The 12,002-nt window shown below is 41.8% G+C and overlaps 1 protein-coding gene across 1 annotated transcript in view; it reads right to left on the reverse strand.

The window, feature by feature from the left end:
- Nucleotides 1-12,002, reverse strand: part of LOC127581280 (integrin alpha-E-like) — a 345,660-nt gene that overhangs the window by 297,692 nt on the left and 35,966 nt on the right. Inside the window, exons 3-4 of the mRNA XM_052035523.1 lie at nt 7,372-7,475; nt 6,571-6,638 (exon numbers count right to left, since the gene is read on the reverse strand). Of these exons, the coding sequence (XP_051891483.1) occupies nt 6,571-6,638; nt 7,372-7,475 (172 nt within the window). The remainder of the gene's footprint in view (nt 1-6,570; nt 6,639-7,371; nt 7,476-12,002) is intronic.

Below are 12,002 nucleotides of genomic sequence, written 5' to 3' on the forward strand. Positions count from 1 at the left end.
CCTAAATCTCTTTCCTCTAGTTTTATCTCTCTCTAATATGGGGAAAAAGTTTCCTGCAGTCTGTCCTGTCTCTCCCAGTGATGATTTTATATACCTCAATCAAGTCTCCTCTTAACCACCTCCACTCTGGGGAAAGCAGATCTAGCCTCTCCAGTCTCTCTTCATAGCAAAATTGGAGGGTTATGGGCTGTGTAGGAAGGAAGGGTTAAATTGATCAAAGAGTAAGTTTATACAGGTCTGCACAACATTGTAGGCTGAAAGGCCCGTACTGTGCTGTACTGTTCTATGTCCTATAAATGAAATGCTCCATCCAAGGCAACATCCTGGTGAATCTCCTCTGCATCATCTCCAGAGCTATCACATCTTTTCTATAGTGTGGTGACCTGAAATTCACCCAGTATTCCACTGAGGTCTGACCAATGTTATATAAAGTTGGAGTAGAACCTCTCTGCTCTTGTATTTAATATCCCAACTAATGAAAGCCAGTATCCCTTATACGTTCTTTACCACATGCCACCTTCAAGGACCTTTGGACTTGTATACCAAGGTCCTTCTGTTCCTCAATACTTCCAAGGAACCTACTGTTCATGGTGTATGTTCTTGCCTTGTTAGTATTCCCAAAATGCATCACCTCATATTTATCAGGATTTAACTCCATTTGCCATTTCTCAGCCCATTTCACCAACATATAGATATCAACCTGTACCCTTTGACTACCCTCCACACTGTCAACGATTCCACCAATCTTCATTTCATCTGCAAACTTATTGATCATGCCTCCTCCATCCACATCCAAGTCATTCACACATATTACAAACAGCAAGGGTCCCAACACTGATCCCTGTGGAACACCATTAGTCACAGGCATCCAATCACAAAAACAACTCTCTGCCATCATGCTCTGTCTCCCATTGCCAAGCCAATTTTGGATCCAATTTACCAATTTGCCCTGGATTCCACAGGCCCTAACTTTTTGGACCATTCTCCCATGTCAGATCTTGTCAAAGGCTTTACACGAAGTCCACATCGATTGCACTTGCATCATCAATACACTTTGTTACCTCTTCAAAAAAAATTCAATCAATTTGGTCAGTCAGGATCTTCCCTTGACAAAGTGACCCGGGTTCAAATCCGGTCACTGTCCATAAGGAGTTTGTACGTTCTCCCTGTGTCTGCATGGGTTTCCTCCCACATTCCAAAGACATACGGGTTAGGAAGTTATGGGCATACTATGTTGGCACCGGAAGCCTGGCGACACTTGTGGGCTGCCCCTCAAAATCACTATGCAAAAGATGTATTTCACTGTGTGTTTCGATGTACATGTGACTAATAAAGATCTTATCTTATCTTATCTTATCTTATCTTATCTTTCCAAATGATCATTAATCCTATCCCTCTGAATTTTTTCCAATAACTTCCCAACTACAGATGTTAGGCTCACAGGTCGGTAATTAACAGGCTTTTTCCTTCTTCCCTTCTTGTAAAGGAGAACCACATTTGCTCTCCTCCAGTCATATGGTACCTTACTTGTGACTAGCGAAGATTGAAAAATCTCATTCAGAGCCCAACAACCTCTTCCCTTGGCTCCCAGAGCAGCCCGGGGTAAATCTTATCCAGCCCTGGAGATTTATCCTCTTTAAACCCACTAAACTATCAAGTACCTCCACGTTATTTATGGAGACTCGAATTTCACCTTCACCTTCACTTAATCCTCCAACTACAAAATATGTTTCCTTTGAAAACACAAATGAAAAGTATTCAATACGTACATCACCTATTCCTTGTGGCTCCAAGCAGATATTGTCCCCATTGTCCCTAATGGGCTCTGCTCTCTACTCTGGTTATTACGTTGTCTTCAATAGACATAAAATGCCTTTGAATTTACATTAATCCGGTCTGTCAGTGATATTTTGTGACCCCTCTCTGCCTTCCTAATTTCCTTTTTAAGCACCTCCCTACACTTTTTATACTCCTGACAGCCCTCCCCCATCTTTAACATACCTGCCATATGCTTCCTTTTTTCTCTTTATCCAACCCTTGATATCCCTCTACATCTCGGGTTCTCTGTACTTGTTACTCTTGGCTTTCATCCTTAAAGGACAATGTTGGCCCTGAACTATTGCTATTACTCCTTTGAATATAGACTTACCTGCAAGTAGATGCTCCCAGTCTACATTTGCCAAGTCCTGTGTAACTTTAATGAAATTTGCCTTCTCCCAATTTAAGACCATTATTCCTGGTCCATGCCTATGTTTTTCAATAACCACTTTGAAATATACTATCTCCAAAATGCTCCCCCACTGATAACTCCATTCCCCAAGATAGAGTCACTGGTTATTGCCTGTCCTCAATTATCCTTACAGAAGATGCTAGAGAATCATCTTCCTGAGTCATAACAGTCCTAATATATTTCCAGGTCACGATGGTATGTGTACTTGCAGGCAACATGTAGGTAATGATATTCATATTTACCTTATCCTGTTTGATAATGGAGGTCGATGGAAGGTGTTGTCATAGTAGTCTGGGTGAGTAATTGCAGTGCATTTTGCAGTGAGTAAAAGCAAAAGAGAAGGTATACAATATTGCAAAGATTAGTGGGAAACCTTTAAAAGCCAACAGAGGACAACTAAAAAAGTTATCAGGGAGGAGGAGATGAATTTGAGGGTAAACTTGCCAATAATATAAAAGAAGATTACAAAAGTGTTTTTTAGATACATAAGGGTAAGAGAGAGGCAAACCATCAAGGACATCTTCAAGAGGTGGTGCCTCAAGAAGGCGGCATCCATCATTAAGGACCCTCACCATCCGGGACATGTCCTCGTCGCGTTACTATCTTCACGGAGGAGGTACAGAAGCCTGAAGACCCACACTCAACATTTTAGGAACAGCTTCTTCCCTTCCACCATTGATTTCTGAACGGCCCATAAACCCATGAACAACACCTTGTTATTCCTTTTTTTGCACTGTTTATTTATTTTTGTAATGCATAGTAATTTTTATATCTTGCACTGTACTGCTGCCATAAAACAACAAATTTCACGACATACGTCAGTGATAATAAACCTGATTCTGATTCTGAGTAGACATTGGACCACTTGAAAATAATGCTGGAGAGGTAGTAATTGGGAACAGAGAAATGACAAAATAAGGACTTTGTGTCAGTCTTCACAGTGGAAGACACTAGCAACACGCCAGAAATTCAAGAGAGTTGGGGGGCAGAGGTTAGTGTAGTGGCCATTACTAAGGAGAAGGGGCTGGGGAAGGCTTGAAAGTGGATAAATCACTGGTACCAGATGGACTACACTCCAGAATTCTGAAATAAGTAACTGAAGACATTGTGGAGGCACTAGTAGTGATCTTTCAAGAATCACTGGAGTCAGGGAGGGTCCTAGAGGACTGGAAAATCACATGTGTGTATATAAATATATCGTCCCTGTTTAAGAAGGGAGGGAGGCAAGAGACAGGAAATTATTGGCCAGTTAGCCTGAGCTCAGTGTTGTAGAGTCATAGACCATGGAAACAGGCCCTCTGAGGTTCAAGCTCTCCGGGAATCTGAGGTTCCCACCTGCTTTAAGAAGACCACTGTCATCCCGGTACCGAAGAAAAACAAGTTAATGTGCCTTAATGACTTAATGGCTCTGACATCCACCATCATGAAATGCTTCTAGAGGCTAGTCATGGCACTCTAGAAAACCTCAACCCACTGTAATTCACCCACCGCCGAAACAGGTCTAAAGCAGATGCCATCTCCTTGTCCTACATTCATTTCTGGAGCATCTGGACAGTAAAGACACCTAGGTTAGACTATTGTTTATTGACCACAGGTCCGCCTTCAATACTATAATCCCAAGCAAACTCATCACCAAACTCCGAGACTTGGTACTCAACACTTCCTTTGTCTTTGCAACTGGATCCTTGACTTCCTGACCAACAGTAAGGATAAGCAGCAACACCTCCAGAATGATGATTCTCAACACTGGTGCTCCACAAGGCTGCGTCCTCAGCCCCCTACATTATTCCTTATACACTCATGACTGTGTGGCCAGATTCTGCTCTAACTCCATTTACAAGTTTGCAGATGATACCACCATAGTTGGCTGGATCTCAAATAATAATGAGTCAGAGCACAGGAAAGAGATAGAGAGCATAGTGACATGGTGTCATGACAACAACCTTTCCTTCAATGTCACCAAAACAAAAGAGCTGGTCATTGACTTCAGGAAGGGGGACAGTGTACATGCTCCTGTCTACATCAACAGTGCTGAGGTCGAGAGGGTTGAGAGCTTCAAGTTCCCAGGAGTGAACATCGCCAATAGCCTGTCCTGGTCCAATGACTTAGACGCCACAGCCAAGAAAGCTCACCAGTGCCTCTACTTCCTCAGGAGGTTAAAGAAATTTTGCATGTCCTCTTTGACACTCACCAACTTTTATCGATGCGCCTTAGAAAACATCCTATCTGGATGCATCATAAGACTATTGAACAGTTCTCTAGTATGATAAGATAGACTCTTGACCTCACAATTTACCTCATTATGACGTTACACTTTATCGTTTACCTGCACTGCACTTTCTCTGTAGCTGTGACATTTAACTCTGCATTCTGTATTGCTTCACCTTGTACTATCTCGAAGCACTGTGTAATGAATTGATCTGTATGAATGGTATGCAAGACAAGTCTTTCACTGTACTCGGTACAAGTGAGAGTAATAAACCAATTCCAATTCCTACGGCCCAACTTATCCATGCTGACTGCGTGGCCCAACGAGCTAGTTCCATCTGCCCAGATTTGGGCCATAGCTCTCTATACTTCACTTATTCATGTACTAATCTTGATGGCTTTTAAATGTTGCTAATGTGCCCACCTCAACCATTATTTCTGGCAGCGCATTCCAAATATGCACCACCCTTTGTGTGAAGAAGCTGCCCCTGATGTCCCTTTTAAATCTTTCACCTCTGATCTAACACCTATGCCCTCTTGTTTTTAGCACCCCCTCCCTGGGAAAAAGACCACCCTGTCTATGCCCCTCATGATCTTATATATCTCTATCGGGTCACCCTTCAATCTCCTACATTCCAGGGAATAAAGTCCTATTCTATGCAACGTCTCCGTGCAACTCAGGCTCCCAAGGCTACTAAACAAGATAAGAGCCCATGGCGTTAGAGGCAAGGTACGAGCAAGAATAGAAGACTGGCAGAAGTCAGAGGGTGCAGATAAAGGTGTCCTTTTCTGGATGGCTGACAGTGACTCGTGGAGCTCTGCAGGGGTCAGTGTTGGGACTGCAACTTTACACTTTATACAGTACATTAATGGTCTGAATGGAGGAATCGAAAACATTGTGGCCTAGTTTGCAGACGATACCAAGACAGCTGGAGGGACAGACTGTGTCTTGGAGGCAGAGAGTCTGCAAAAGGATATGGATAGGTAGGGAGAGTGGGCAAAGAAGTTGCAGATGGAATACAGCGCAGGGCAGTGTGGGGTTATGCATTTTGGTAGAAATCGGAGGTGCAAAGGGACTTGGGAGTCTAAGTTCAGGATTCCCTTAAGGTTAACTTGCAGTCAGTAACAAAGAAAGCAAATGCAATGTTAGCATTCATTTTGAGAGGACTAAGACATAAAAGCAAGGATGTACTCCTAAGGCTTTATAAGGCGATGGTCAGACCTCATGAGGAAAATTGTGAGCAATTTTGGGCCCGTATACAAGGAAGGATGTGCTGGCCTTTGAGAGAGTCCAGAGGAGGTTCACAAGAATGATCCCAGGACTTAAACTATGAGGAGCATTTGAAGTCTCTGAGCCTGTACTCGATGGAGCTCAGAAGGATGAGGGGGTATCTCATTAAAACCTACCAGATACTGAAAGGCTTGGACAGAGTGGACGTGGAGAGGATGTTTCCATCAGTAGGAGAGTCTAGGTGCACAGCTTCAGAATAAAGGAACATCCATTTAAAACTGAAGAGGAATTTCTACAGCTAGAGGTTGGTGAATCTGTGGAATTTGTTGCCACAGAGGGCTGTGGAGGCCAAGCCTTTGGGTGTATTTAAGGCAGAGATTGATACCTTCTTGATTGGTAAGGGGGTTAAGGTTTACAGGGAGAAGGTGAGAGAATGGGGTTGAAAAAAAATCAGTAATGACTGAATGGCAGAGCAGACTTGATGGGCCAAATGGCCTAATTCTTCTACTTATTATGATCTTGTGGTATTATTTTGTACTTAGAACACATTGAATCCAATGTACAGCTTTGGTTGAGGGAGTCAATGCTTGGGGTGATTGATGGGGTGCCTATTAGTGGCTGCTTTGTCAAGCTTCATGTTCAAGTTGCCACATGGAGTCCAGTGACAGAGTGGTGTGACCTGCACTAGCATCTGTCACTTAGATAGTCTCAGAATAACCCTGAAACTGCATGAATCTGGGTCATACATACCACAAGAACCACAGCCTGTTCAATTTGCCCCAATGAAAGTTGACACAATTTTGACAATTATGAGTAGTGAACATTTAATAAGTAAACTCTGGGGTTTTGATCCTGAATACACAAGATGAGAGTTTAATTTAAACAAAATATAAATTGTTACCAAGAATTGTGAACGAAATAGGTTGGTAGCCATAGTGAAGCCAGGTCTGCTGTGTGATTTCTTAGCCTCTGAAATACAAAATATAAGTGTATTTCACATATTAAACATACACAAAAGTGATAGATACTTTTTGGTCCTACTATCACACAGATTATTTTATTGTTGGATATCTTGAAGTCTGCTCTTTTTCAATGAAATTAAAATAAATGAGTACACCAGCCTATTCCTGCCTTAAGAATCACAGCTTGGTATTGGTATTGATTTATTATTGTTACATGTACCAAGATACAGTGAAAAGCTTTTGTAACATGCCATCCAGACAGACCATTCCATACGCAAGTACATTATGGTAGTGAAAAGGAAAACGGAATGCAGAATATAGTATTACAGTTACAAAGGATGTGCAGTGTAGGCAGACAAATAAAGTGCATATCGGTTCCTCTAACTCTGTTAGCTATTGGGAGGCCTATAGTATAACCCAATAATAGTGATTGAACCTTTCTCACTCCAGCCAGTGTACTCAGTTTGTCTGTCCTTGCTATCAGCTATCAAAATCTTCTATTAATTGTACTTTTGACACTTCTGCATTCTAATCATTATTATCATGTTAATGTCCACTATTTTATTGTCAATACTTTGAGAAATATTGCAGTGAATGAAATGCAATAGATCAGTTCAAGTACTTGTTATTTGAGACTCACCAAGAGCTTGTAACACAAATTATCTTTACAAAGTTTTCCAAAGTTCTTCAAAACATAACTCAGTAGAAAAGTAAAAAACTGTGGTCCTCACAGCAGTTACCTGGGAGTTTGATAGATTCACATAGTTTTCTTTTCAGATCACATTTCTCTATTCTCCCATAATGTCTGCCGTCATTGGTATATAGAGGAGAGCTGACCAATATCCTGAGAATAAAAAAAACAAATATAATGCCGTTTCAAAGTATTCACTAACCACAATTATTATTCCATATTGTACAAGCAGTTATTTTACAATTTTTACCTCATTTTCCTTTTTCATAATCAACACTCAAATTGCATTCTTTCTCAGATGAGCATAAATAGCAGGAACAGGAAGAGGTTGCTGAGCCCCAGAAGCCTGCTCTACCATTTAATAAGATCATGGCATATTTGACTGTAACCTCTTCTACATTCATAGAGTCATAGTGTATTCCATAGAGTAATACAGTATGGTAACAAGCCTTTGGCCCAACTCATCCATGCTGACCATGGGGCCCACCAAGCTAGTCCCATTTGCTCATGTTTGGCCCATATCCCTCTAAACCTTTACTATCCATGTACTTATCCAAATGTCTTTTGTATGTTATTGTTGTACCTGCTTCAACTACTCCCTCAGGCAGCTCATCCAATATATGCACCACCCTCTGTGTGAAGAAGATGCCCCTCAGATCCCTTTTAAATCTTTCGTCTCACACCTTAAACCTATGCCCGCTAGTTTTTAGTTCACCCTCCCTGAGAAAAAGACTATGATCGTTCACTCTATCTGTACCCCTCATGATTTAATATACCTCCACATGGTCACCCCGCAATCTTCTACATTCCAAGGAACAAAATCCTAGTCTACCCAACTTCTCCCTATAACTTAGGTCCTCGGGTCCTGGCAACATCCTTGTAAATCTTTTCTGCACTCTTTCCAGTTTAATGATGTCTTTCCTATAACAGGGTGACCAAACTGTACACGATACTCCAAACACAGTCTCAAAAATGTCATGTACAACTGCAAAATAAAATCCCAATTCCTACACTCAATGCCCTGACTGATGAAGGCCAGCGTGCCAAACGACTTCTTCACCTCCCTGTTTACCTATGACGTCGCTTTCAGCAAACCATGTACTTATCTAGGTCCCTCTGTCCCAAAACATTTCCCAGGCCCCAACCATTCACTGTATAAGTCCTACCATGGTTTGACTTCCCAAAATGCAACACATCGCATTTATCCAAATTGAAAGCCATTTGCCAATCTTCAGCCCACTTACCGAGCTGATCAAGATCCTCCTGTAATTTTTGATAGCCTTCTTCACTGTCTACTATACCACCAATTTTAGGATCATTCATAAACTTACCAACCATGCCTTGTACACCTACATCCAAATCATTTATGTAAATAAAGAACAACAAAGGTCCCAGCACTGACCCCTGGGGCACACCACGAGTCACAGGCCTCCAGTCTGAGAAACAACCTTCGAACATCACTCTCTGCTTCCTACCATTGAGCCAATTATGAATCCAATTAGCTATCTCTCCCTGGATCCCATGCAATCTAACCTTCCAGACTAGCCTGCCATGCAGGACCTTGTCACAGGCCTAGCTAAAGTCTATATAGACAACATCTACTGCCCTACCCTCATCTATCCTCTTGGTTACCTCTTTGAAAAACTCTTAAGAGATTTGTCAGACATGATTTCCCATGCACAAAGCCATGCTGACCATCCCTAATTAGACCTAGCCTATTCAAATGTTGATAGTTCCTGTCCCTCAGAATCCCCTCCACTAACTTACCCACCACTGATGTCAGACTCATTAGCCCTAGTTCCCTGGCTTGTCTTTGCTGCCCTTCTTAAATAATGGTACAACATTAGCCACCCTCCAGTCTTCTGGAACTTCACCTGTGGCTAAAGATGAAGCCAATACCTCTGTGAGGGCCTCTGCAATTTCTTTCCTAGCTTCCCATGAGGTCCAGTTAGGCCTTGGGGATTTATCCATCTTAATGTGCTTTAAGGCTGCCAATACCTCCTCCCTGGTAATTTGTATGCAGTTCAAGACAACATTACTCAGTTCCCATCATTTTTTCCACAGTAAAAACTCATGAGAAATATTCAATAAAAATCTCGCCCATCGCCTGTGGCACCTCACGACAGCCATGCTGATCTTTAAGGGGATCTATTCTCCCCCAGCCACCCTTTTACTTTTAATATACCTATAGAATCTCTTGGGATTTTCCTCAACCCTGCCTGCAAGATCCATCTCATACCCTCTTTTTGCCCTCCTGATTTCCCCCTTAAGTGTACCCTTGTACATCTTAAAATAATTGAGGAATTCGCTGGTTCCTAATTGCCCAAACCCAATGTATGCCTCCTTCTTTTTCCTGACCAGAGCGCCAATATCTCTTGTCAGCCAGGGTTCCCTAAACTCACTAGCCTTGCCCTTCACCCTAGCAGGAACATGCTGCCCCTGGACTCTTGATGTCACACTTTTAAAAGCCAGTTGTCCCTTTACCAGCAAACAGTCTCACCCAATTGAGCTCTACGAGATCCCACCTCATGCCTCCAAACTTGGCCCTCCCCCACTTTAGGACTTTAACCTGTGGACCCATCCTATCTATCTCCATAACCGTTTTAAAACTAATAGAATTTTAAAACTTGTAGAATTATGGTCACTGGACCCAAAGTGCTCCTTGACTGGAACTTCAGTCACTTGTCCTACCTCATTTCCTAAGAGGAGGTACAGTGTTACACCCTCTCTAGAAGATCCTCTATATATTTATTAAGGAAATTTATTGGACATATTTAACAGACTCCGCCCTGTCCAAGCCATTTGCACTATGAGTGTCCCAGTCAATGTTAGGGAACATTCTACCCATATGGCCTCACTGGATGATCCACCAGGAATATCCTTTCTAAGCATTGTTGTTATAAGACCATAAGACATAGGAGCAGAATTAGGCCATTTGGCCCATCAGGGAATATGTGGGAGGAAGGGGTTAGATAGTCTTAGGTGTGGTTTGAAGGGCAGCACAACATGGTGGGCCGAAGGGCCTGTATTGTGCTGTATTGTTCTATGGTTCTATGAGTCTGCTCTGTGTCACAAACCAGCAACAAAAGAAACACACTGAGCATGATTCAGTGTTAAAAACTATTTTATTAATCACTACTTATGATAATACGTAAAATAAAAGTAAAAAAAATGTTAGTATGTTAGAATTCAAAAATGTTAAACCTTGAACGTTAACCCCAAAACTAAACTCGTCGTGTGTGTGTGTGACAAAGTCCAAAACTCCCAGTTCCGGAATGGTTCTTAAAGTTCAGTTCCGCAAGCCATAAGGTGAAACATGAGCAAGGGCTTCTTCAACAACCACCGTTGTCTGAAGATAAGATGTAGATGTAGAAAAACATAGAGAGAGTACATACGAAATCCAAATGTTCCACGATGGAACCCAAACGACACTTCAGTGTTTACTCGGGAGTGACTTCCTCACCCCAAAAGCATCCGAACCGTGGTCATCCACATACAAATACCTGTTTCCTTCTACAGGTCAGCAACAAAGTGAACTCCACCGGATTACTTCCAACTTCCATACATGGATTTCAGTGGCAAACACAGTTATTGTTTCTCATCCATCGATAGAGAGAACAAGCAGGCTGGTGTCTCTCTCCCTTCTCTCTCTCTCTCTTCTTCTTCTTCTTCTGACTTCTTCAACAACGTCATTACATCCTTTATCTTCTATTGACGTAAGCACGCCCCACACACACATACACACACACTCTCTATCTTAAAGGGACTTTCACTGAGTCCGTAACACCTCCCACCTAAAAAAAATTTTCCCAAGAAAATTTTAACCGCGCATACAGTTAGTAATGTTAATAATTATCATGCTACACAACTACAGACTATCAGATTAGTACAGATACATGTTTCCCATTTAACATCGAGAAAGACAATCAGCAATCACATTATCTTTGCCTTTAATGTGAGTTATCATGAGATCAAACTCTTGCAAAATTAAACTCCAGTTTAACAGCCTTCTGTTCTTGTTTTTGACTCAGCTCAGAAACACCAATGGGTTATGATCTGTATACACAGTCAATGGTTTCTGAGCGGTGCAAACATATACACTGAAATGTTGCAAGGCTAAAACAAGCGACAGTAATTCTTTCTCTATAGTGGAATAATTCTTTTGATGCTCATTAAATTTCTTTGAAAAGTAAGCTACAGGATGGTCAATATCATCAAGGTCACCCTTCTGCAACAACACAGCTCCTGCAGCTTCATCACTGGCATCTACTGCTAATGAAAATGGCTTTTCAAAGTCAGGTGTTTTGAGCACAGGATGGTAGCATAAAATGGCTTTCAGCTTCTCAAATGCTTCTTGACAAGAATCTGTCCAAACAAACTTTACTCCCTTCTTCAGAAGATTAGTTAGGGGAAGAGCAATATCAGCAAAATTTTTACAAAATTTTCGATAATATCCAACCATTCCCAAAAATCTTCTAACAGTCCTCGTACCTGTGGGAATAGGGAACTCAGATATTGCTTGAACTTTTGCCTGAACAGGAGCTTGCTTGCCTTGACCTACAACATAACCAAGATACGTCACAGTGGCATGGCCAAATTCACTTTTAGCCAAGTTAACTGTAAGGTTAGCCTTGGAAAGTCTTTCAAACAACCTTTCTAACGCAGAGATGTGATCTTCCC

The sequence above is a fragment of the Pristis pectinata genome, chromosome 21, assembly GCF_009764475.1.
Source record: "Pristis pectinata isolate sPriPec2 chromosome 21, sPriPec2.1.pri, whole genome shotgun sequence".
In the NCBI taxonomy this organism is placed as follows: Eukaryota; Metazoa; Chordata; class Chondrichthyes; order Rhinopristiformes; family Pristidae; genus Pristis; species Pristis pectinata.